The 25,392-nt window shown below is 35.6% G+C and overlaps 3 protein-coding genes and 1 non-coding gene across 4 annotated transcripts; 1 reads left to right on the top strand and 3 right to left on the bottom strand.

The window, feature by feature from the left end:
• Positions 1–1,204: 1,204 nt before the first annotated feature.
• LOC102611974 (ubiquitin carboxyl-terminal hydrolase 3-like) lies at positions 1,205–5,945 on the bottom strand. Its single transcript, XM_052438756.1, has 10 exons — positions 5,429–5,945; positions 5,262–5,352; positions 4,734–4,865; positions 4,598–4,636; positions 4,222–4,327; positions 3,961–4,019; positions 3,749–3,823; positions 2,769–2,817; positions 2,564–2,640; positions 1,205–1,652 (listed from the first exon to the last, which is right to left on the bottom strand). Exons 2-10 carry the CDS (start codon positions 5,334–5,336, stop codon positions 1,566–1,568), a joined length of 699 nt encoding a protein of 232 aa, XP_052294716.1. The 5' UTR covers positions 5,337–5,352; positions 5,429–5,945; the 3' UTR covers positions 1,205–1,565.
• Positions 5,946–6,960: 1,015 nt separating this feature from the next.
• LOC127901358 (uncharacterized) lies at positions 6,961–9,471 on the bottom strand. Its single transcript, XM_052438489.1, has 6 exons — positions 9,145–9,471; positions 9,030–9,066; positions 8,699–8,931; positions 8,464–8,500; positions 8,105–8,373; positions 6,961–7,983 (listed from the first exon to the last, which is right to left on the bottom strand). The coding sequence occupies exons 1-6, from the start codon at positions 9,469–9,471 to the stop codon at positions 7,507–7,509; spliced, it is 1,380 nt and encodes a 459-aa protein (XP_052294449.1). The 3' UTR covers positions 6,961–7,506.
• A 2,860-nt stretch (positions 9,472–12,331) lies between these two features.
• LOC127901356 (uncharacterized) lies at positions 12,332–12,931 on the top strand. Its single transcript, XM_052438487.1, has one exon. The coding sequence runs from the start codon at positions 12,332–12,334 to the stop codon at positions 12,929–12,931; it is 600 nt and encodes a 199-aa protein (XP_052294447.1).
• Positions 12,932–16,633: 3,702 nt separating this feature from the next.
• On the bottom strand, positions 16,634–16,737 carry LOC127901550 (small nucleolar RNA R71). Its single transcript, XR_008053790.1, has one exon. It is a non-coding gene; the product is annotated as a small nucleolar RNA R71 (small nucleolar RNA).
• Between the last annotated feature and the right edge of the window lie 8,655 nt (positions 16,738–25,392).

The raw sequence follows: 25,392 nt of genomic DNA, 5'->3' as shown, positions 1-25,392 counted from the left end.
TGTCTGCTATTATAGTTTTTTTTTTTTGGGCATACACTTGACAATATATCAGAAAATTATTTAACTTTCACATTTTTCGTTAACTTTGTTTAAGGTTAAGACAGCCGTAGATATTATGAAAAGTAAAACACTAAGGGGAACTGGTGAGTAGTAAATAAGAGTGCTTTCAAAGGAAGAAGTGGGAATCTTCCTTATTTCATGAGCGACCCGGTTGTCGCAGAGTTGGAACCCGCATTAACTATGGGAATCCTATTTGGGCGGGGAACCACTTATCTTCCAACATATAAACAAGTCTTATCAAACCTTTGGAAACAAAAAAAAAGGGGTTTATTAAGTCGATTTGATTAGGGTTAAACTTAGGAGAAATAGATTTTATCTTGTTTTGGATGCATGGCCATGGGATTGCCAAGTCGTAGGGCAAGAAGAGTTTCAGAGACTAATGGATACCAAAACATGCAGGCCAACAAGCTTTCGGTGGAGCCAAAGAAAGATACCAAGGTTGGAGTGAACAGGAAGCCTGGTAAGGGGATGGTTGAGATTGAACCGAAGCTCAAGATTGAAATCAAGCTCTTGAAACTCGCAAATAAGCTTGTTGAGCGCGGTTGCAAAAATACAGAGATAGGTGAGACGCCCAAAGAGACTAGGAAGAAGTTAGAAGCTGATTCCCTCACCCTCTTTGCCAAACAATTCACGGATTACCACCATATTTATTTAGGCCTTTGTTTTGCTGTTTCATAACTTTGATTTCTTATATATATATAAACTAAACTCCAGTTATCCTTGCATGAGAATCACTTATATCATCCACAAAATGTCTTGTTAATTCGACTAATTAGATACCCTACTAACAGAGTATATGTGATAAGAAGAAGAAAGAAGAAACTAGCTTTGCCCTATTGAAAAAGAATCCGACTTAAAAGATTTTTATTTTTATTTTTTTAATAGCCTTGTTTCATTATGGTGGGCACTCTACGGCCTGTCACTTTTAAGTTACAGCAACTTAAATATAAACACTCGTTATGATGTTTAAAAACTAAATTAAAAAAACTAATATCTTTGCTTCTTCTTTTTTTTGTTGTCAAAACTACTACTTAGAAATTATATTTACCAAATATTTTTAACTTTTATTTTTCTTCATAGCTATATGCTTTTGTTTTTTCTTTCTTTTCCCTCACATAAACCTCACTCAATACCAAACAAGGTCTTAATAATCTTGGTGATGTTTTAATCGGTAGAGAAAAGGATAAGCCTTGTTTCCAAATCCAAATTTGTTCACCCATTTAAATTTAACATCAGCAGAAAATGTAGCATAACATGCATTGTAGGGCTAAGAGTCATGCTGGCACTCCCAAGGTGTAAAATGAATCTGCTCTAAAACTGAAACACAGCAACCAGAATTAACATGCTGTACCATCTGAAAGTAAAGCCACCTAAGTCGACCTACAACCATCACTGAACTAGTTTGTTTGCGCATATGTGGATGTGCACAAACTGAAAACTGCAGTAAGAAGCTTTATCATTTGCAGGAACTGAATAAGCTCAGATTCTCAACATTAAAATGCACCTCAAGCTTTCTTCGAAAAGGCAATTACATTGAAGTTCAGTGATTCAGGATTTTTCTGGATCATGCCCTTTATCACTTTAGCTGCATCCTGTAAAAAATAAATAAATAATAGATAATATTAATAATCAAGGATTTTGCTACCTTACATGTAATGTAAAGTACAGCCTCTCACAAGGCTGTGGGCCCAAATGAGACCCACAATTCAATTTGTGAGAGACTATACCTTACATTACATGTAAGGTAGCAGCTCCCAATAATCAAACTTCAGAGTAAAGTACATGTGAAATACAATATCAGAAAACTGCCAAAAAAGAGCTACAACCAAGGCACGCTCACTTTTTGCTTATGGTTAAAGATGAAAAGACACATTAGCAAGTTGAACCTCCTTGACTGTAGTTCATTAAACAGAAAGATGCTTATCCAATCAGGATAAAATTTGTTATACTTGAAACCCAAAACCAAACCCAACCTTGTGCAACAACTCTAACCCTAGCCCAACAAAGATATTGATGATCTAAACTTGCTTCAGAGATAGCCCTACAGAGTAATCAATATTTCTTCTCTTCTTTTTCTTTAAAGAAAAGTTCACTTAGTTTTAGCCTTGTTTGGTATTAAGGTGTCGCAGCTTTTAAACCACAGCTATTGTAGAAAAAAAAAACTATAGTTATGAAATAAAAATTAATAGTGTGTAGTAATGTTTACTTTTAAATAATTATTTTGACAAAAATAATAAAAATATTATCGATTTTTCATCATTCAAATCAACTTAACTTCAAAATCATAGTAGTTAGTATTTCCCAAACACTTAAAGATTTTAAGATACAGCTGTCCAACCTCAATACTAAATATGACCTTAAGACTATTGATGTCTTTTCATTTTCTTATATTTTTTTCTTTCTCAGATCCAAAACTGAAGAATTTCTTTATTTTTGCTTCTTTTGGGATCTAAGAATCTAAAGAGGGTAGAAATACACAGTTTTATAATGCTAATTACCATACCAGCAATAAGCTGCTTGGAGACGAAGCACCATGGGATATTGGCCCCGACTTCCCTCCATCAAGTTCATAAAGTTCCCCTACATAGAAGATTTTGATAAATACAAAAGCATAGATAGAATTTCTCAAAAGCTGGTTAACAGCTGAACATTGGCTAATCAATATGAGAGGGAAAAAAATAAGTCAACTATCGAAAGGAAGCATGTACCATCCACACAGGTGAAGCAGATAAAATGATCATTCACGTCATCGGTAGCCTGTAAATAAGAAAATGGTAAGACAAATGAAGATAAACCAATTGCAACTTACGATATTAAACTAATTGGAGCTTACGATGTTATACATCATTTGATAATTAGGAAAAAACAGAAGGAAACGGAAAAAAAGAAATTGATTGACGAACTCTTACTAATTTTTTTTTTAAAAAAAGTTAGGGGAAAAATTATATTGATTGGCGAACTCTTAATTCCACTTTTTTTTTTTTTTTTGGGAGGTGGGGGAATCAATCATTCTATAGCCAGTAAAGTATATCCTCAACCACCAGTCCAGTGCATTTAAATCTACATTTTGAAGCTGAGCATGAAACTTCACAAAGACGGCGATCAACACTGGTCAACTTTTCATGTCACCTTGTATATAATAACTGCTAAGAAAGTAATTTGACCCGACAAATCACATTTTTACAATTAAGACTCCTACAGTCCAATCCAATAGTATACTGTAGCACCCAAACCTTACTTGATAGTGCCAAATAAAACAATAAGATATTTCTTAGAGCCAGCTTCTCATGGGAATTTATAATGGGTCCTTTAGAATTCAGTATAATGCGTAATTCATATAGAATCACACTCACATGGATTATTAACCTATACACACAAAAGCATGAGGGTTGTAATCACTACCACCACAAATATGAATCAGCAATTTTCACTTCCAAAATCCCAGCTTTATGAGAATGTCTAATTTAACAGCTAAGCTTCCATTTGGTCACAAAAGCAATACATTTTAGACAAATTTTAGCTTATATTCTCACGAAGATGTAATGCCCAACCATATGATTAACAAATTTTAGCTGATATTCTCATGAAGATGTAATGCCCAGCCATATGATTAACAAATTTTAGCTGATATTCTCATGCCGTACTAGTGTCCTTACTGATTATAATGAAAACAAGCATGTGTAAATACCTCTGTGTCACCAGCTGAAGCTGCTACCGAATGAGCAACTTCCATTTCCTTATCATTCTCAAGAAATGCTGCACGCTGCAGAAAGAATATGAAAAACTCATAGCAATTAGAAGTGAGAAATGAGAGGCAATAAACAATATTATTCAAAGTCAACAGATAACTCTAGGGGTGGGAAAAAAGGAAAAGCAGAAATAGAACCAAGAATGAATCACCTCTTGTGGATCCAAGTTCGCTGTGGACTTGTAAAATTTATCGAAGAATGAATCATCTTCTGCAATAACAAGAAAAAATGTAAAGGGAAGCAATATACATGACAATACAAACAAGCACTTGGCTGATAACTATGAGCATTTAGAGGTACCTTGAATGCAAGAAAAGCTGCATGCATTACTAGCATTTCTAAAGTATTTGTATTGCCAGCACCACTGCTACACTAGCAACACTTAATTAAAGGAAAAGTAAGCACAACTTACGAAACTTGATTTCCGAAGTGACGTTCCCAACAGCATGAAGAAGTCCAATTGTTCCACAAGCATTTCCAACAGTTTGCTTCATGAAATAAACATTCTTGCTAGATTCCTACAGAGAGAAAAAAATGAGGAAAGTGGAGTGAAGTTGTGCTCCACAAATAGAAGTGAACAACAACACCGGCTGCATTTGCTCAGTTAGAAAACAAAAACAATTGATCAACCATGATAAGAGGAAAACCAAGAGACTTATAACCAAAAAATAACAAAGAGGATGCAAATGATATGTATGTATTCATAATTAAAAAGAGATGATTTATGATCCAGAACAGCATAATAAAGCAAAAGTAACTACGTCCTATCATCACACATTCACACCCACCTTTTTGTCATTGTCCTGCAACCTTCTTTCTTCTTCACTCTGAAGAAATCAAAATTTGAAAAAAAAAAAATCAGCAAACAAGTATATACTCGTGAAGCATACCAAGTATAAAGAAACAAATTTGGTTTTAACAGACCTGTGGAGGTAAGGGATAAAGAAACAGCACGGCAAGAACAGGTTGTGGAACCATTGCCAAGAGCTCATCATCCAAGCCATACACATCATAGCACTCTGCCTCCTCAGCTGGAAGACCAAGGCCCCAAAGGAACTACAAAATAAAAAATATGAAGTAAACTAAACTAAGAATACTCTTCACAAACAGAATAAACCTCTATGTGGCCATTTTTTTTTTAAGTAATAAAAGCAACAACTCATAACCATAGATAAGCAGTTCAATAGATACTTTCTTTCATTTTTCTCAGTAAACAAAAAGGGTGTCTTTCAAACAACTTCCAGAATCTATCAAATTTCAAATTAAAAAAAAAAAATAGAAAGGAAAACCGAAAGACCAAATAAAAAAAACTCTTCGAAATTGTTATGCGATTAATAACAATAATACAAAAATTCATTTCAATTCTCTTCTTTAGTGAACAAACAGCGGATGATCTATAAACTAAACGAGAAAACCAACAAAATAGAAAAGAAAAGAAAAGTAGAATAATACCTGGTTCATGACATCGGGATTAGCTTCAAGAGGAAGCCACCTCTTAGCTGAAGGACGCTCGTCTACTGCTGCCATTGTGCTTTCTCTTTAGCTAGATCAGAAGAAACACCGAATAAAAAATAATGTCGTTTCCTCTTCCTTATTCCTTTTATATAGGTTTCGTGTACCTTTTATTTCTGCTGAAATATTATCGGTCTGACAAAAATACCCCGTCTTTATTTATAAATGGCTGGAAGCGAACGCCAGCCGTCAGGACACAGGTGTTCGAGTTTTTACGGAAGAACAAATAATAATAATAATTGTTAAGTTTAAATCTAAATTATGAAACTGAAACAAATAAACAATACAACGTCAGCGGCGGCCGATGTTAAATTAATGAAATATAATAGTTGATGACAATGATAAAAATTAGGCTACCACAAAATATACAGCTTCAAGCCACCCATGAAGCTGGACCGATTCGGAGGAAGCGGAATCTAGAATGAGAGTTCTACGGCTTTGGTACTGATGAAACCGAGAAGTGTTGATGTTAACAATATTTTCAGAGATTAATAAATTTAAAAGTGGCTGCGAAGGTTTGCACCAATGGGTTTTAGATTTTTTGACGCAGTGATGTGCAAGTGTTTTTGTTAGCTTCGTTAAAGCACTCATCGTTGACTCAAAATTGATCCCATGCGAGCACACCGACGACGACGAGGAGAGTTTTGATAGAGCGATAGACAGTCGGCCACAGAAACGTGGGCCGTGGGCTTTAAATTTTATGGGCTGCAAACTGCTTGTGGAATCATAACGGGTCCGCTTAGTTCTCTTTTCACTGAAAAATTGCAAGGCCTTATAGTAGCTAGCTAACCTAGAAATTCTGTCCCAAAGTTTGTATAGAAACACTAAACAAAATAAGATTTAATTATATCCAAATTTCTTGTTTTTAGAGGTGTTTAAGGTGTACATTTTCTCATCCATTAAATTTTTTAATCTTTACTTTTATGATCGGTTGAGATGTACATATAATAAGATACAAGAGATGCTATTTTATATTAAAAATTTTCTTTGTTGAGTTGTTAAAATTATTTTAGAAAGTATATTTCATCCCATCATTGACATCGAGGTACTAAATACCATATTATTTAAAATGAAACGTTTCTCTCTCTTTTTTTTTTTAACATAAATGAAAAGGTTTGAAATAAATAATTATTAAAATAGGTGATATCTATTTATAATTTTCCCAGCAATTTTCATTCAAATTGAACAAGCTTTTGCGTAATTGCTTGCTAGTTGTTGGTATACAATAGCATAATAAGAGGATTATTTCATATATATTCTTTTAATATACTACCATAACAACGATTAGTTCATTTAAATTCTTGATTGTGAATCTGGCCCGCGGGTGAACAATATTAATTGTCAAATATTTAAAAATAACAGGAAATTATTATAATTATTTTTTAAAATACAGTGAATTTACAAAAATAATAGAATAAAAATATTCCACCTTATATCACTATTACATGACATAACTTAAAAGAGTTCAAATCACTCAGGCGCTCGTTTTATATATATATATATATTTAATATGAGAATTTATCCCACAACAGTTATGCTAAAATTGTAAACATACCTTCAAGGTTTCAAGTATTCAGATATGATCTATTTAAGGCAAGATAAATTCAATCGCCTAAAACAGCATAGAGTCCAAGTTTGATTTGTAGTTTTTATTTATAAAAAAGTTTGAACAAAAATTTGTCTTGCAAAACTATCCAATGCCCTTTTCTTTTTTCTAAGAACAATTCAAAACATATAAAATCGTTTCTAAAAATAGATTTTTGATACTCATCTAAAAAGACTAGAAAAGTTTTTTCAAAAAAAAAAATTCCTTCTCGTCAAACGAATATTGCAAAACATAAGAATGCTCTTAACTAGTTGACTGCACTTGATCCTGCTTGCTTATTTTAGAATTTGAATACCAATTAGCTTAAGTCGCTCCTAAGCGTCCAAGACTTCTCCCAACACTGATAAGAGTTCTATACTCTATGAATCCATCGCTCAAGACGAAGCTGCTTCAAAGGGGGACCGAGGCTTGGCTTACCCTTTTGGGGACACCTCCATTTTCCAGTGACCTCTAAAGCATCAGAGTTCTGATAATTGGTCGTTTCTATCAATGCCTTTCTTCTATCAACAACCTTTTCACCAGCAGGCGAAACACTTCTATTATTCCTTGAACACTCTAATAAAATCCCTTGGGACATTTTCAAAGAATCTGCATTTGCTGTTCTTGTACTCCCATTTTTCCTTGTTGCAACAAAACCATTTTCTGCAATTCCTTTTTGATAATTTTCCTTGTCATTCCTCCTATGAGTTTGTTTCCTAGGCGAAGCTCCACAATCTTGAGCCAACTTAGAGTTACTCGTAGGTGATAAAGGACTAACTTCTTCCATGAACTTCTCTTTGAAGTCAGTCGTATGGAACGAGTTTGTTTGAGGTTTATCCTTCTTACTGCTTGAAATTCCATTGAGATTCCATGACACAGAACAAGCTTCTGGGACAATTTTAGCTCCAATTTGGAGATAGAACCTTCATCATCAAAGCTTAGTTCTCTAATGTCTTTGGATGGACTCGTGACATTGCTTTGCTGTGCTTTACCTTCCAAGATGTCTTTAAAAGTCTTATCTGAATGTATCTTATTCTGAGAAGACGAACTTCTCTTCCCTCCAATCCTATCAATTCTCTGCAACACGACCACAAACGTTAAAATATGACTTCCACAAATATGTGAAATGCTTTCCCTCCTTAATAACAATTTTAATTTTCTTTTGGAACAAGGAGATAGACAGATACAGAAGGTGTACCTTACAAACCTGTTTCTGCTCACGAACTTCAATAGAGCTATTATGTCTTGTGAAATTATAATGCTCTTTCTCCTCATCAACCTTTTCATCTCCACTTCTAACTTTTCTAATTATGGTCAATTTCTCTTCTGTCTCTAAATCGCTATCTTCAACAACAAATTTCTCTGGTTCCATTTCTAAATGAAGCGAATCTTCAAATTGATCACTTGTACCCAATACAGGAGATTCATATGCATAGCTTGAGAACCAATTTTTGACATCAGGAGGTTCTAACACAAATTAAAAAGAAAAAGGGGAAATTTACTTGTGCAAAATTACTGAACGACCAAATATGAATTTTCAAAGTCAGTGATACTAACCTGTAAAGACTGTAGATGGATCAGGAGAATCCAAAATCTGAATCAACATCAATGTGTTAGATATAAGAAACTTAGCCCTTTGCAGCTGGCTTTTACAGCTGTGCTATAAATAGTTGTGAAAGTAAATAAATAATGTCTAGTTACAAGAGATAATGTTGGACACACCTTTTTATTCATAAGCCAGAAAAGGAAAAAGAATGCCAAAAAGGCCATAGAAATATAATCATAATTTTACCTTAATTGAGGACTTTTCGTCAGGCTCATCATCTCCTAAAGAACTATCACTCTTAACATCAATTTCTCTAGTTGCAGCCATATTCTCTTGTCCATTATGGCGTTCTCCCACAAGAGACCCTCCTTTTTCACATTCACTTCCTTCAGAAACAGAATCTTGAACATCATCATTCGTATCCAATACAAAAGATTCATAAGCGTAGCTTGAAAACCAGTTTCCGATGCCAGCGGGCTCTAACAAAACAAGAAAAAATAAAAAATCACATCTTCTTGCAACCATCGAACATTCGAACAAACGTCATAAATGAACAATGAAAAGAAGCAACTCATACCAGAAACCTGGGAGGGCAAGCATGAGGAATCCAGAATCTATCACAATAAAAATAATTAGATAAAAGAGACTCTAACCTTATGCATCATTAAATAAATGTCTTCGGTTTCAAGTACCTCACTGATGATAAGATGATTTTCTGTCTCTTCGGTGCTTTCTTTGGAAACGAAACATCCGCTATCTCTAGTAACAGGATCTTTGAATCCATCAGTTGTGCCCAATACAGGGGATTCATACTCATAGCTCAAGAACCAGTTTCTAACATCTGGCGGCTCTGATAACCCCCCCCCCTCACAACAAAGAAGCAAAAGCAAAAATAAATAAAAATAAAACCAAATGTAAAAGAACTGTACTGACCAGAAGGAAGCGATAGCGGAGTTGTGGAACCTTGAATCTGTGACAATAAAGATCGTATTATAGAGTTCAGAAATTTCTATTGTCATATGTATTTATGGATAAATAAAGGAATTATGGGGAGTTTGAAAATAGCCTTTTAATTCGTTCATTTTCCTGCGTTTTCTAAGGAACCAAACAGGAAGCAGATGATAATGATTGAAATATGTAACAGCAGAATTATCCGTACCTGAGAACCGAGTTGATTTGGATATTCTCTCCCTCCCAGCAGAAAGATAACGGTGGTCGGTGGTAGCAACATGTTTTTGTTTATTATTATTTTTTTTTTTGAATTTCGCGGGCGCAAATTGGCGCTATATTTTCGTCAAATCCGGTGTAAAGTCAATTCGGGCGGTGAGGTACCCATCAAAATAGAATGGGTAGGGGCTGTGGGCCTCCTATAATTTTGTGGGGTTTTTTTCCAAAAGGAAAATTATATCAGGCTTGCGTTCTTGGAGAACAACAACCATCCATACTTAACTTTCGCATAGGGATGACAAAATCCTTCATGAATTTGGGGCCCTATGGAGCCCCACCCTAAATGAGAAAAATTTTGAATAATTTTTGAGGAATGGGGTGGGGAGTGAGGGAAAAATAATCCCAAAATTCTTATTGGGGTGAGATTTGGTTTTGTACTCCCCACCTCAATCCCCATTATATATAAATATGTTTTTAATTCTTATTTAATAATTTTATTTTATCAATTATAATGTCAATTAATAATTTTTTTTAATTTTTATGCAATATAAACAAGATATAAATGAAAGAAAATCCTATAATATTTTTCAACTCTGAAACATTGTTATATTTTCTTTTCTCTTTTAAGGTGCTACGCTCTTTAAATTTTTTTCACTTTTAATATCATTTTAAGATATTGTTTCAAACTTTTAGATATTTTTTTAAAAGAATTTAAATACTTTATAATATGATGATAATTTTATTTTAAATCTCTAATTTTTAACTTATTAAAATAATATATTTATACATATTATAAAATAAATAAATGGAGAATGGGGTGGGGATGGGGAAATCATTCCCCACATGGGGTTTCTCCATCCCCACCCCACTAAATTTATTGGGGACTGGGGTGGGGAATGGAGGCAAAAATTTATAACGGGGTGGGGAATGGGGTAGGCCTCCCCACCCCCACCCCACCCCATTGCCATCCCTACTTTTGCATTTCTTGAAGCAAAAGCGGCAAGGAAAAAATAGGGTAGCTACTTTGAAAATTGATATGTCTAAGGCATATGACAAGATTGAGTAGAACTTTCTTCAAGCTATGATGCTCAAGCTGGGGTTTGATGCGATATGGGTGGACTTAATTATGCTCTGCATTTCTACTGTCCGGTATAGTGTGTTGCGTGAGGGTAAGGTGATTGGTCCGATTATTCCTTGCAGAGGTCTTCGCCAAGGAGATCCATTATCATCATATTTATTCATTATTTGTACGGAAGGTTTAAGCTCATTAATTTGAAGGCAAGAAAGAAATGGCTTGCTTCATGGAGTCAAATTTGCGAGAGGAGCTCTGACAGTGTCTCATTTGTTTTTTTTCCAGATAATAGCTTTCTTTTCTTTCAAGCAAACATCAACGAAGCTTCCTTAATTAAGCATTTGTTGGCGGTGTATGGTCGAGCCTCTAGCCAAGTGGTTAATTTTAACAAGTCTTCAATCTCATTTAGTACTAATGTGCTTGAAGTTGGAACTCGGCAAGTATGTGATATTCTTATGGTTACCAACACCACTAATCATGGAGCCTATTTTGGCCTGCCATCATACATTGGCAGGAAAAAGAAAGAAGTCTTGAGATATATTTGGGACAGGCTCTGGCAAATACTTTAAGGGTGGAGTACGCGGATGCTCTCTCGGGCTGGCAAAGAGATTTTACTAAAGACTGTGGCACTTGCTATGCCTAATTATGCTATGAACATTTACTTGCTGCCAAGTGAGTTGTGTAGAGAATTAGAAGTGATGATGAATTCCTTTTGGTGGCATAGCAATCACAGTGGAGGGAAAGGGATTACTTGGGTTAGATGGGAATATTTGTGCAATCCAGAGGGTTATGGTGGTCTTGACTTTAAATAGCTTCATCTATTCAACATTGCGATGCTAGGAAAACAATTGTGGTGATTATTAACCCGTCTTGATTCTCTTATGGCTAAAATTCTTAAAGCTCATTACTATCCACGAACTTCTGTCCTGCGAGCTTCTTTAGGGCACAATCCCAGCTATGTGTGGTGCTCTATTTTGGCAGCAAAAGACGTGGTGATTTAAGGGAGTAGAGTGCAAGTTGGCAGTGGACAGACGATTTCCATTAGTAAGTATCCGTGGCTTCCAGATCTCAATGATGGCTTTATTTCTTCTAATTTTAATGAAGAACTTGCTACAACATCTGTCAGTAGTATAATGATGTCTAACTAACGAGTATGGGATCATGATGTGATTTCGAACATTTTCAACTCAAGAGATAAAGCATTGATTCTGCAAATTCCTCTTAGTTCCCGCCGAGATAATGATGTGTGGTATTGGTTGGCTGACTCTCGAGGTTGCTATTCGATTCGTAGCTGTTATAAACTATTAACTTCTACTACCCCTGATTTTTTTGCGGGTGTATGGCGAAAATTGTGGAACTTGAATGTGCCGAACAAGGTTAAGAATTTTATTTGGCAAGCTGCAGCCAATGTTTTGCCTACTGCAGTTAATTTAATTTCTAAAAGGGTGGATTTTCCCTCTACTTGTATTGTGTGCAATGCTTATGAGGAAATTGTTATACATTCTTTGATTGAGTGCAGCTTTGCTAAGTCTTGTTGAATCTCTTCCCCTGTGGGTTTTGTTGGCCACTGCTCTTCTTTCTTGGATTGGCTTGATCACATCTTTACACGTTGCAATAAAGATGAGTGCAATATTGTTGTAATGCTTTGCTGGAGGATTTGGATTAATCGCAATGATAGAATTTGGAACAACAAAGCTAGCTCAGCTTATCAGGTTCTTAACTCAGCTGGGCAGCTTCTTTATCAGTGGCAAGCAGCAAATAAGCAACTGTATTTTGTTAATGATGATGTTCCCAGGCAGGTTTATGGGGCATTGTATTGGGAGAAGCCTAAGTTTGGCTGGGTTAAGTGCAATGTGGACGCAGCTGTTTTTGCATCTCAGGGAAAGATTGGGTTTGGTTGTCTGCTTCGAAATTCAGAAGGATGTTTCTTGGCAGCACGGTGTGCTGGTATGGCAGGAAATTTTGGAGCTCGAGAAGCTGAAGCTCTTGACATCTGTGAAGCTCTTAGTTGGCTTAAAGGGTTGCAGTTTCCTTGTGTTATTATAGAGATAGACTGCCTACAAGTGTTCCGAGCTTTGGTTGAGGAGTTTTCAGGTCCAAATGGTTTTGGATTAATTATCGAAAAATGTCAAGCTCTAGTTATGTCTTTAGGAGAAGTGCAATTCTCGTTTGTATGTCGGTTTGCGAACTTTGCTGCTCACTCTGTTGCAAGAGCAGCAAGTTCTATGTCAGGTCCCTAAAAGTGGAATTTCGTTCCACCTCGGTGGCTATTAAATACTCTGTAATTCCTTTTGCTTAATGAAATCTTTTCCATTTTAAAAAAACAAAATAAAGGCAACTCAATTTATAATCAATATACCTGGAAAAACATAACCTTGTAATGAAAAAAAAATTTAATAAATATAGAGGATATAATTGACTTTGTACATATCAAATCTATTTTTATTATTTTGTATTTTTATCCAACCAATGAATTTATACAACATCTGTTTGTATAAAATAAATTTTTACAAAAATTTGTAACTCTATCATCACACTATCTAATATTTCATTGTTTATACTGTTTATTCTTTAATGAAAGATCTAAATATGAAATTTTGAAAAAAAAAAAAGAAAGAGAGAGAGAAAGCAAACAAATAAGAGAAAATTAATAGGCAGAGAATCCTAAGGTAAATAAATAGTATTCAATTAGATTCTTTTAATAGATTGTCAAAATAATAACAAAGATAACTATGCAAAAGAGCAGACAGATAAGAACAATACTACCACAATTAAAATTTTTTATACCATAACTAAATAAGGATAATGATGATAATATTATTAGATTTCTTTCCTAACGAGGAGAATTGTGTATATGCACAAAAATGTCAAAAACAACTAGCCAATCAGTGTTAGGACTAATTACCACAATTAAACTCTTTTATGCCATAACTAAATAACAAAGATAACTATGCAAAAGAGCAGACAGATAAGAACAATACTACCACAATTAAAATTTTTTATACCATAACTAAATAAGGATAATGATGATAATATTATTAGATTTCTTTCCTTACGAGGAGAATTGTGTATATGCACAAAAATGTCAAAAACAACTAGCCAATCAGTGTTAGGACTAATTACCACAATTAAACTCTTTTATGCCATAACTAAATAAGGTAAAGATAATAATATTATTAGATTTCTTTCCTTACAAGGAGAATTATATATATGGGCAAAAATGTCAGAAACAACTAGCCAATCAATGTTAGGACTAAAAAATTAGACATACATTTATTTTTTTTTTGGGTAAGTATCCCAATATGCATATATGAATCAAACCAAGGTGTCTTATTAATTAAATGTCTATTTTTGACAACTAAAAAAATCATTCACTTATAAAATTGAGATATAAACCCATAGCACACGTTGAGAAATGTCATGATGAATAACAAAGAAAATTGGTATTGATTAACAATACTTTGTTATACTGTCACATTGTTAACTACATCTATTATGATAAAAAATTATTGTCTTCACTTTATATAATTGTAGTATGGCACATAAGAATTTAAATCAGATTAGTAAGCAATTGTAGTATCAGTAATTTTATGTCCATTACTATTACTATTTTGAACAATTTTGAGTGAAGAACATAAAAAACAAAGAGTAATGATATAGTTACAAACTCTTGTACAAATTGATGTGGCGTTGTGTTGAGTGTTAGAAAATGCATATTTATAAAGGAGAAAACTGTCATTTTACATTTCAAGTCTTACTAACAACCCTTACTTTTATGTATTTAACATTCTTATGATTTAATTACGTGTGTTTTATTTTAATTAAGTAATTTATGTATTTTAGGGGCATTATAGTCATTTCACAATAAAGGAGAGATCAGACGGCAAAACGGACATCACTTTTGAACTCAGGACGGTCGAAAACCTTAGGAGGAGCATAAAAGGAAAAATGGCACTATTCACATGTACGGTACTATTCACGTGTACGATACTGTATACGTTACTGTTCACGACACTGTTCACATAGACGGATGATGACGTGGCATTGACCGATGATGTGGCATTGACTGATGAGGTGTCACGATCCTGTTGGACTAAAATTCTTATGTACTGTTGATGGTGACGTGGCAGCATATCAGTGGACGAAAAATCTCGCGTACGGTGCATGCATCACACAGGATTATTTTCAACCAAACCGCGTTACTGTTCATCCGGGTCAAACCGTGTTACTGTTCATCCGCGTGGTCAAACCGTGGATTGTTGACTGATGACGTGGCGCAATCCTGAGCGTCCAAACTGTTTTTAATCCGATGGCCATGATTTACTCCATGTATCTATAAAAAGGGGGCCTCCCCCCCCTAATTTGATATCTCTGAATCCATTTTTGGGATCCATTTTCTGTAATTCCCTCTCCATCTTGTATTTTCTTCGTATTTTAATAAATTCCCATTTTGCCCGTAGTTCAATTATGAGTGGCTAATTTTCTTTCAAGCTTGGGTTGAAGGTGAAGTCTCAACATGTGTCATGGGCTTAATTTGGTAAATTTATTTTCTCTTCCCCTTTAATTTTTGTGGATGTTTTGACTTCTCGTCGACAAATAATAATAGTCTTGTCTAGATACCGCCTTGGTTACACCGGCTCTCTAGTATAAGGTTATTATTATTTGGCACGATAAGCCCTTAGCACCATATTGATTAGAGCGTGGTTCATGAGGTGTGGATTCCCCCCTCATGATTTAATTGGCATTAATACGGATTATTTAGCCCATGATGCATGTTGATACGGATCCAGATACCCAAGTACGTCAATTTAATAGATTTTCTCTTCAATTTATTCTCTCCATTGCAATTCCAATTTTAGAATTTATTCTCGCCATTTTAATTTAAGTATTAGCATATTCCAAATCATTTCCCCCATAAATCCAACTACCCATTTACAAAATTAATTCTATATATAATTAAAATCCACCTCCTCGTGGGATCGACACTCGTCACCATTAGTCTATACTACAATAGATTCGTGCGCTTGCGAGTACATTAAAATTTGCACAACAAGTTTTTGGCGCCGTTGCCGGGGAGGTAAGTAATTTTAATTCATAGAATTAAACTTTTTGTTTAATAATTTCTTTTATTTGTTTTCTTCTATTTTTTTTAATTAAAAAAAAAGAAAAAAAAGTGAATCTACATTTAAAGGTTAGTATTTCTTTTCTTTTTCTCTTCTTTAAAATTCTGTGATTTAATTTTCAATTTATTTTTCTTTGTAATTTTTTTTATTTTTTTATCTTATTAATTTAATTTTTAGTTAATTTCTTTCACGTATTTATTTTTGTGTATTTTTATAGAAAGGTTGTAATAGCGCAATAAGGTTAGTATCGTAATTTCTCCCTCTTCTTTATTTTTATTTGTTTTGTTCCCATCTTTATTTTTTGTTTTGTTTGCATCTTTATTTTTATTTTATTTATTTTGCATGCATGGTCGTAGGTCATTACTACCTAATCTTGAACCTATAGACCTTGAATTAGAAAAAACACTTCGCACACACAAACACGTTAAAAATAAAATGGATTTACAAGCACCACAGGAGAGGCCATTTAAGGACTATTTTAGTCCCTTAGCTAATTTGAGCACGTCATGCATAAGATACCCAAATGTAGCTGCTAGGAGTTTTGAATTAAAACCTAGTGTGTTAAATTGTCTCCCTACATTTTATGGCCTAGAAAATGAGGATCCATATAATCATTTGAATGATTTTCATGCCATTTGTCAAACATTCAAATATGAGAATTTTTCAGATGATGATGTTAAACTTAGACTATTCCCATTTTCTTTAAAAGATAGAGCTCGTTCATGGCTTAATACATTGCCTGCTAATAGCATTGCATCATGGGAACAAATGGTTACAAAATTTTTAAATAAATATTTCCCAGTGCATAAAACCAATGCTATTCGCAGGGAAATCTCGGAGTTTACCCAGAAAGATGACGAGCAATTTTTCGAAACATGGGAGCGATTCAATGGGCTACTCTTGAAGTGTCCACATCATGGGTACGAGAAATGGCACCAATGCCAATACTTTTTGGAGGGATTATTGCCGAATGTGCAAGAATGGCTAATGGCAACAAGTGGAGGAGAGCTAATGTCAAAAAGTGCATCAGAGATTTGGGAATTCTTCCAGCGACAAGCGGACAATTCCCAACAACGGAGTCGATCACTCAGGAATACTAGAAGGATTAAAGGAGTGAATGAGGTTCACATTGGCGAGTCAACTTCGGGAATCAAAGAAGTCAAGGAGATGGTTGAAGGTCTTGCTCGACAAATAGCATCATTATCGACTGCTAAATCAACAGAACCACATGACCATGACTCATACTCAGATCAAGCCAATGCCATAGGTGTAATGAGAAAGCCATCAAATTACAACCCATACTCCAACACATATAACCCTGGATGGAGAGATCACCCTAATTTTTCATGGTCTCAAGGATTCCAACAGAATGGACCAGCAGCTCCAGCTCCACCAATGCAACAAATTTCTCAAACTCCTCAAGCCTCTCAGCCACCATTTAGACCATACAATCAGAACCAGAATTACTCTCAGCCCAGACCATGGGAGGATGCATTCCAAAATTTCAAGAATGTTACTCACTCCACGATTGAGCAACAGAACCGCACCATTGATGGACTACGAAATGAATTGAGAGCGGGCTTCAACTCACAAGCTCAATCAGTTTCAAGCCTCGAGAAGATGGTGGGACAACTTGCTTCTTCAGTTCAGACCTTGGCAATGACTGTTGAGAAAGGAAAATTTCCAAGTCAACCAGTGCCTAATCCTAAAGGAATGCATGAAGCGAGTACCAGTTCACCACAGCAGCATGGAGAGGTCAAAGCAATAATGACCTTGCGAAAAGGAAAAGAAATCGACAACAAAGTGGAGATGCCGGTGACAAAGGAAAATCAAATTGTACCTGTGAACGTTGAGGACTCACCACCGGAGGAGAGAGAAGAAGCCAACCCACGAGAATACGTTCCCAAAGCTCCATTTCCTCAGAGGTTAGCGAAAGGAAAAAAGGGAAAATCTACAGGTGAGATTCTCGAAATCTTCAAACAGGTAAGTGTTAATATCCCTTTACTTGATGCTATAAAGCAAGTTCCATCTTATGCCAAGTTTCTTAAAGATTTGTGTACTAAAAAGAGAAACATGCATGTTCAAAAGAAGGCATTTTTAACAGAAAACGTTAGTTCTATACTCCAACATAAAATTCCTTTAAAATGCAAAGACCCAGGCTCCCCCACTATCTCATGTAGTATAGGGAACCACACAATTGAGAATGCTTTGTTGGATTTAGGAGCTAGTGTAAATTTATTGCCTTACTCTGTGTTTGTGAAACTTGGACTGGGAGAATTACACCCAACTCCAGTGGTGTTACAACTTGCAGATCGGTCCACGAAAATACTTCGTGGTATTGTGGAGGACGTGCTTATCCAGGTAGACAAGTTTTATTTTCCTGTTGATTTTATTGTAATTGACACTCAACCAATACAGGATTCAAGGAAGCACATCCCCATTATTCTAGGCCGACCTTTCTTGGCAACTGCGGATGCTCACATTCAATGCAGGACTGGAAATATGCAGTTGTCCTTCGGCAACATGACTATGGAGCTGAACATCTTCAACATTGCCAAACAACCTCACAGTGCAGATGATGGAATTGTTGATGTGGATTTAATTGAAGCATTAGTTGATGACACTTTTCTTTCAAACCTTAGTGATGATCCCTTACAAACATGTTTAACTCACTTTGGTTTTGATTTTGATATTGACAGATCAGTTGATGAGGTCAACGCCCTGCTTGACTCAGCACCATCTATGGACACTAATAAATGGAAGTCAAGAGTTGAGCAACTAGCACCATCAGAGAAGCAACTCATTCCATCATCAGAATCACCACCGAAACTCGAGCTCAAACCATTGCCCAACACTTTGGAATATGCGTTTTTGGGAGAAGAAAGTACTCTGCCGGTAATCATCTCATCATCCCTCAATGATGAACAAAAAGGTAAGTTGTTGGATGTTTTAAAAGAGCACAAAGGAGCATTAGGATGGACCATAGCAGACATTAAAGGTATAAACCCAGTAGATTGCATGCATTACATTCACCTTGATGAAAATGCTAAAACTACTAGGGAGATGCAACGTCGGTTAAATCCTAACATGAAAGAAGTTGTTAGAACTGAAGTCCTTAAGCTATTAGATGCAGGTATCATTTACCCAATTTCTGATAGTTCATGGGTCAGTCTTGTACAAGTTGTCCCTAAAAAGTCAGGAGTCACAGTAGTTACCAATGCTGATAATGAATTGATACCCACTAGAGTGACTACAGGATGGCGTGTATGCATTGATTATAGAAAATTGAATTCTGTCACACGTAAAGACCATTTTCCTTTACCATTTATTGATCAAATGCTTGATAGATTAGCAGGCCATGAATTTTACTGCTTTCTAGATGGTTACTCAGGATATAATCAGATTCCCATAGCACCAAAAGATCAAGAGAAAACTACTTTCACTTGCCCTTTTGGCACATTTGCATATAGGAGAATGCCATTTGGATTATGTAATGCACCTGCTACATTTCAACGATGCATGTTAAGCATTTTTTCTGATATGGTTGAACGATTCCTTGAAGTCTTTATGGATGACTTTTCTGTCTTTGGTGATTCGTTTGATCAATGTTTACATCATCTAACACTAGTTCTGCAGAGATGTATCGAGAAGAACTTGATCTTAAATTGGGAGAAATGTCATTTTATGGTAAAACAAGGTATTGTTCTCGGTCACATCATTTCGAGCAAAGGTATTGAGGTTGACAAAGCCAAGGTGGATCTCATTTCCAATCTTCCTCCACCCAAAACAGTCAGAGAAGTAAGATCTTTCCTTGGGCATGCTGGGTTCTATAGACGTTTCATTAAAGATTTTAGCAAAGTTTCTAGGCCCTTATGCAATTTACTTGCTAAGGATGTACCTTTTATCTTTAATGATTCATGTCTTATGGCGTTTGAAAAATTAAAACAGTTGTTGACATCATCACCCATCATTCAGGCCCCGAACTGGAGCTTACCATTTGAGCTCATGTGTGATGCATCTGACTATGCAGTAGGAGCAGTATTAGGACAAAGAGTTGATCGAATTCCCCACGTTATTTACTATGCTAGTATGACATTAAATGATGCACAGTTGAACTATTCAACTACTGAAAAAGAAATGCTAGCAGTAGTGTTTGCATTGGAAAAATTTCGATCATATCTTATTGGTTGTAAAATAATTATATTCACAGATCATGCTGCTCTTAAATATCTTCTCACAAAGAAAGATGCAAAAGCCAGACTAATTCGTTGGGTATTACTTTTGCAGGAATTTGACTTGGAATTCAAAGATAAGAAAGGGATAGAAAATGTTGTGGCGGACCACCTCTCTCGTCTCCATTTTGACACAACTACAGAGCCATTACCATTAAATGAGTCATTCCCTGATGAACAATTGATGAATGTGGAAGTATTACCGTGGTATGCTGACATCGTGAATTATCTTGTTACAGGTAAACTTCCAGAGCATTGGACCAAGCAAGACAAGGCTAAATTCTTTGCAGAGATAAAGAATTTCTTTTGGGATGACCCGTATTTGTTCAAGTATTGTGCGGATCAAATTGTTAGACGATGTGTCCCAGAAAGTGAAATTCAGAATATCCTTTCATTCTGCCATGAACAAGCTTGTGGAGGCCATTTCAGTGCTAAGAAGACAGCGACTAAAGTTTTACAATGTGGTTTCTATTGGCCATCTATATTTCGAGACGCTTACACTTTCTGTTCTTCATGTGATAGGTGTCAACGAATGGGAAGCATTACACGAAGGAACATGATGCCACTAAATCCAATTTTAGTGGTTGAGATTTTTGACGTATGGGGTATCGACTTCATGGGACCCTTTCCCCCTTCTTTTGGCCATCAATACATATTGGTTGCTGTTGACTACGTATCAAAATGGGTAGAAGCAATTCCATGTAGGACCAATGATCACAAGGTGGTGATAGCATTTTTGAAAAGCAACATTGTTTCACGCTTTGGATTCCCTCGAGCAATAATCAGTGATGGTGGTGCCCACTTTTGTAACAAAGCATTCAAAGCACTTTTGACAAAGTATTCAATCACACACAAAGTGGCGACCCCGTATCATCCGCAAACCAGTGGCCAAGTTGAGATCTCCAATCGAGAAATAAAGCACATATTAGAAAAAACGGTGAGGCCGGACAGAAAAGATTGGTCATTAAGACTTGATGATGCCTTATGGGCATATAGAACGGCTTTCAAGACCTCGATTGGGATGTCACCCTACAGGCTAGTGTATAGAAAAGCTTGCCACCTACCTGTGGAACTCGAGCATCGTGCGTATTGGGCCATCAAGAAATTCAATTTTGACATGCAGCAAGCCAACTCAGAAAGAAGATTACAACTGGCAGAACTTGAAGAAATTCGCAATGATGCATACGAAAATGCCAAGATTTACAAGCAACGAATGAAAGTCTTCCATGACAAGCACGTTATGAGAAAATCGTTCACTCCAGGTCAGAAAGTGCTTTTATTCAATTCTCGCTTGCACCTATTCCCAGGTAAGTTACGCTCTCGTTGGTCTGGTCCCTTTATTGTTCATACTGTTTTTCCACATGGGGCAATTGAAATTAAGGACCCAAAGAACGGTGTCACGTTTAAAGTTAATGGTCAAAGATTAAAGCCATATCTAGAATACCAACCACGTGGAGAAGACACCGAAATAAATTTGAGTGACCCACCAGATTTGAATTGATTTTTTTTTCTTTCTTTTCGTTGATTTGATTTTGTTTTCTTTCTTTATATTATTCTTTTGCTAATTGAAATTGTTTTTGCATAAGTGTGTTTATTTTACCATTAAGTTTTCTCTTATCATTGTTAATCATGAGTCTCATACTTAGGCCATTCCTCCTGAACATTCTTAAACCACTTCAACGTGTCAAAACTCATCTCAAAAGGCAGATTCAATTTTGTAAAACACAACGCATTTGGGCTCTACAACCACCAGAGTTAGTAGCCTATGTTGAGGGTTTAGAAAGCCAACTCAGAGACATTGAGAGAAGTGTTTACGACATCCAGTTGGAGCTTGAGGTAAATTGAATAAGAGGACGATTTTAATTTTCTTTGTGTGTTTTAATTTGTTTTTCTGTTTGTGTGCTTTAGTTTGTTACCCCGGTGAAGTGGCGGATAACGGTACTCCGTGACAATCAAGTCGGTTACTTCAGTTTCCCATAATAACTGATATTCTGAGGCGAAGGTATGGACAGAAACGAGATTCTAACGAAGCTTCACAAGCGATTCCCTTCACTTCCTCAGAATGCCCTCCTTACGATCTATAAAGCTCGGTCCGAACGCATGCGATTACTCATGAGAAATAACATACCTGCTGACATCCGTTGGTTAATCGAGGCTAAAGTACGATCGGCAGGTGAGTTACCTCCAAAATTTATTGCATACATGCCTGGTTGTGGTAAAGGAAATTATGCAAGAAAACGACGAGCTCGAAGAATTTCTGTTGCTTGTCATAAGTGTGCCAGAATGAGTTGCAATAAAAACCCATGTTCTTTAGGAATGATGTCTGATAACAGGGAAGATAAGATTCAATTCATTAGGGATGGCTTGAATAAGGAGTCATTGGATGATATCCTTTTGTCTCTTGAAACGCATCCCAGTGGATATGTGCAAGGAGCGATTCTCCAGTTATGGCCATTATTCCAGAAAGAGCATGCACGATATAGTCTCGGGAATCTGACTATAAACGACCCTGTTTGCCTGTTTATAAGAAAACTGGATGGGAAGCCTATCCTCGACCCATAGAGGGCGTTCAAGCCGTTTCTGGACGTAAAACCAGAGGAAGATGTGAGCCACAGTCGCAACTACGTGTAAATATCCTTTTACTTTACTGTTATTTTATTTCATTTCACTGTTGTTTTATTGTTTGCATTATTGTCTTTAATAATTTTATTACTGTTTGCTTTTTCCTTTTTACTGTTTTCTTTTTGACTCGCGAGCCATGTGCTTCATGCGTTATTTGACACTAACATGTTACCTCATTCACAGCTGTGACCCACTATCACCAAGACTCTTAAATGTGATTTCTTTTGTCAAACACTCACAAATTGTTTTTGAGAAATATTTCAATGGCAGCTACTCCCAATAGACAATTCAAGAACATTTGTGTGCTTTCTGGATTTACCTATGGCAAACATAAAGAGTTCGTTGAGGCAGCCATAGATCTTGGTCGAAGCATAGCAGCGAGAAATTTACATTTGGTGTATGGAGGAGGTAACCGAGGGTTATCAAAAATGGTCTCCGAAGCAGCTTTTATCAGAGGAAGTCAAGTGTTAGGCATCATCCCAAGAGTCCTAAAACCATTGGGCAGTTCGTCTGACTCATCAACTGGAGAAGAGTTAATCGTCTCAGGTATGCAAGAAAGAATAACTGAAATGCTTAATCATGCTGATGCTTTTGTTTTCCTTCCAGGAGATCTTGCAACACTAGAGGCACTTATGACACTAGCATCTTGGGCCCATCTGCACATCCACCAGAAACCCATCGGTTTGTTAAATGTCAATAACTTTTATGATGGCTTTATCGCATTTCTTAACCATGCAATAAAAAACTATTTCATTCCCTCTAATGTGAAAAAACTCTTTATTTGTGCTCACACTGCTAATGAGCTACTTGATATGTTACAAGCTTATCGACCGGAGCCAGACCCCTGGACCTTTGTGTTGGAGCGTCCAAATAATGATGGTAACAGTAGCCGCAGTAAGAAGTACAAATTAGATTTAACTCTCCGCCTGTAAATATTTTCTTCTGTGTTGCACCACCCAGGTGATGTCTTCTAAACTCTACTTCTTTCATTTCAAACATTGAGGACAATGTTTCATTCTGGTTGGGGGGAGGGAATAGTCGACAATTGTGGAATTTTGGTTAAGTTTTTACTAATTTTTTGTTGTAGAAACTAACTGTTGCTAACTTTTTGTGTTGAAGATGGCTGAATATGGAGTGTAGTTACTCTAGAAACGCATCTTCATTGTTTAAAAACAAGTTCAAAAAAAAAAATTCAAAAAAAAAAAATTAATTTCAGACATTTTCTTTTTCTTTATTATGTGTTTATGTTTATTTTTCTTCTTTAATTTCTCCTCTATAAATATACATTTTCCAACTTTTGAGTCAAAGATGGCTGAATATGGAGTGTAGTGCCTCTAGAAACGCATCTTCTTAGTTAAAAAAAAAAAAAAAATTTCTAATAAATTTTTCTACATCATTTTCACATTCCTGCATGCATATTTTTCTTTCATGTTTAGAATAGGTTGGGGGGTAGAATGTTGTTAAAAAAAAATTTGTGTTATTTGTTTTAACATTGGATGACATGATTAATTTCAAATTTTATTATTTGTATTATCTTTGGTCTTAAGTGATGTTACGCTATGTTTGCTACTTTACATGTTGATGTCGGAGACAAATATGAGTTGCTTGAAGGAATGAACATGTCATAAATAAGTGCCAAGTGAGTTGTTGAGCCTATCATTTTCTTGGAGAGTAACCATTTTGCCCATTCTCTATACAGCTTAGCAGTTTATTATTTTATACACGATCTCTACATTTCTTTTGAGTTAACCCTTTAAAAAAAAATGGTAAAAAAAAAAGAAAAAAAAAAAGAAAAAAAAGAGTGTGTTGCTACATTTGGAGGCCCATCTAACTAGTAGATATGGAAAATTATTTAGAGCCCTAAAAGACGATGGAGAGGCCATCTTTGATCCGTTTGAGCCTTTCAAGCCATCCCTTTTATTTAATATCCATAGTTAACCCTTTTGAGCCTTTAAAAAAAAAAAAACATTTTCTTTGTCAACTTATCATCTTGACCCACTCCGATTTGGAGTATTACCTGATATCTTATAAGTTCCATCACCTATGTATGTTTGAGAAAATGTAAATAATTATTTTGTTCAGTGAAGTTATGCCAAATAAAAGCAAAAAAAAAAACAAAAAAAAAACAAAAACAAAAACAAAAGTTGTTGTTTCAAAAGAATAAAAATAGGTGAAATCCACCTTGCAACTTCCAAAAAAAAAAAAAAAAATTCTCTGCATTTTTCTCAAACATACACTTTGTTTTCCTTATTTTCCTTCTTTGTTAGCCATGTCCCTAGCCTACGTTTCGTCCTAATAAAAGTCCTTCTTGATTTTAGGGAACTATAGTTTGAAGTAGAAGCTAGTTATATGGGCTAAAAAGATGTAGTGATGCATAATTAAAAAAAAAAAGATAAATAAAGTGGGTTGACTAACATTTTATTTGACTTGAGATCGTATTATTTCTAAGCTGAGGGCATATTTATTTCATCTTGGTGAGAGCATGTGATATCACTTCTTTATTATTTTCTCTCTCAATTACCATTCATTGGAGTGACTATTTTTATTGGGATTAATTTATTTGTGAGAGTGTCACTACTTCCAGTGAGATTTTGGGGTTTGACATGTCATTCTTGAGAGTAGCTAAAACAAAGTCTACTGGGCTAATTCATGTGGATGGTTGATGTGGGTGTGATGTTGCTTTAGACTGGAGATAATGCTTATACTTTTATTTGATTGCTATCA

This window comes from Citrus sinensis, chromosome 3 (genome assembly GCF_022201045.2).
Source record: "Citrus sinensis cultivar Valencia sweet orange chromosome 3, DVS_A1.0, whole genome shotgun sequence".
Lineage (NCBI taxonomy): Eukaryota > Viridiplantae > Streptophyta > Magnoliopsida > Sapindales > Rutaceae > Citrus > Citrus sinensis.
The sequence above is the reverse complement of the archived record's forward strand: the minus strand, read 5'-3'. Positions and strand labels throughout refer to the sequence as shown.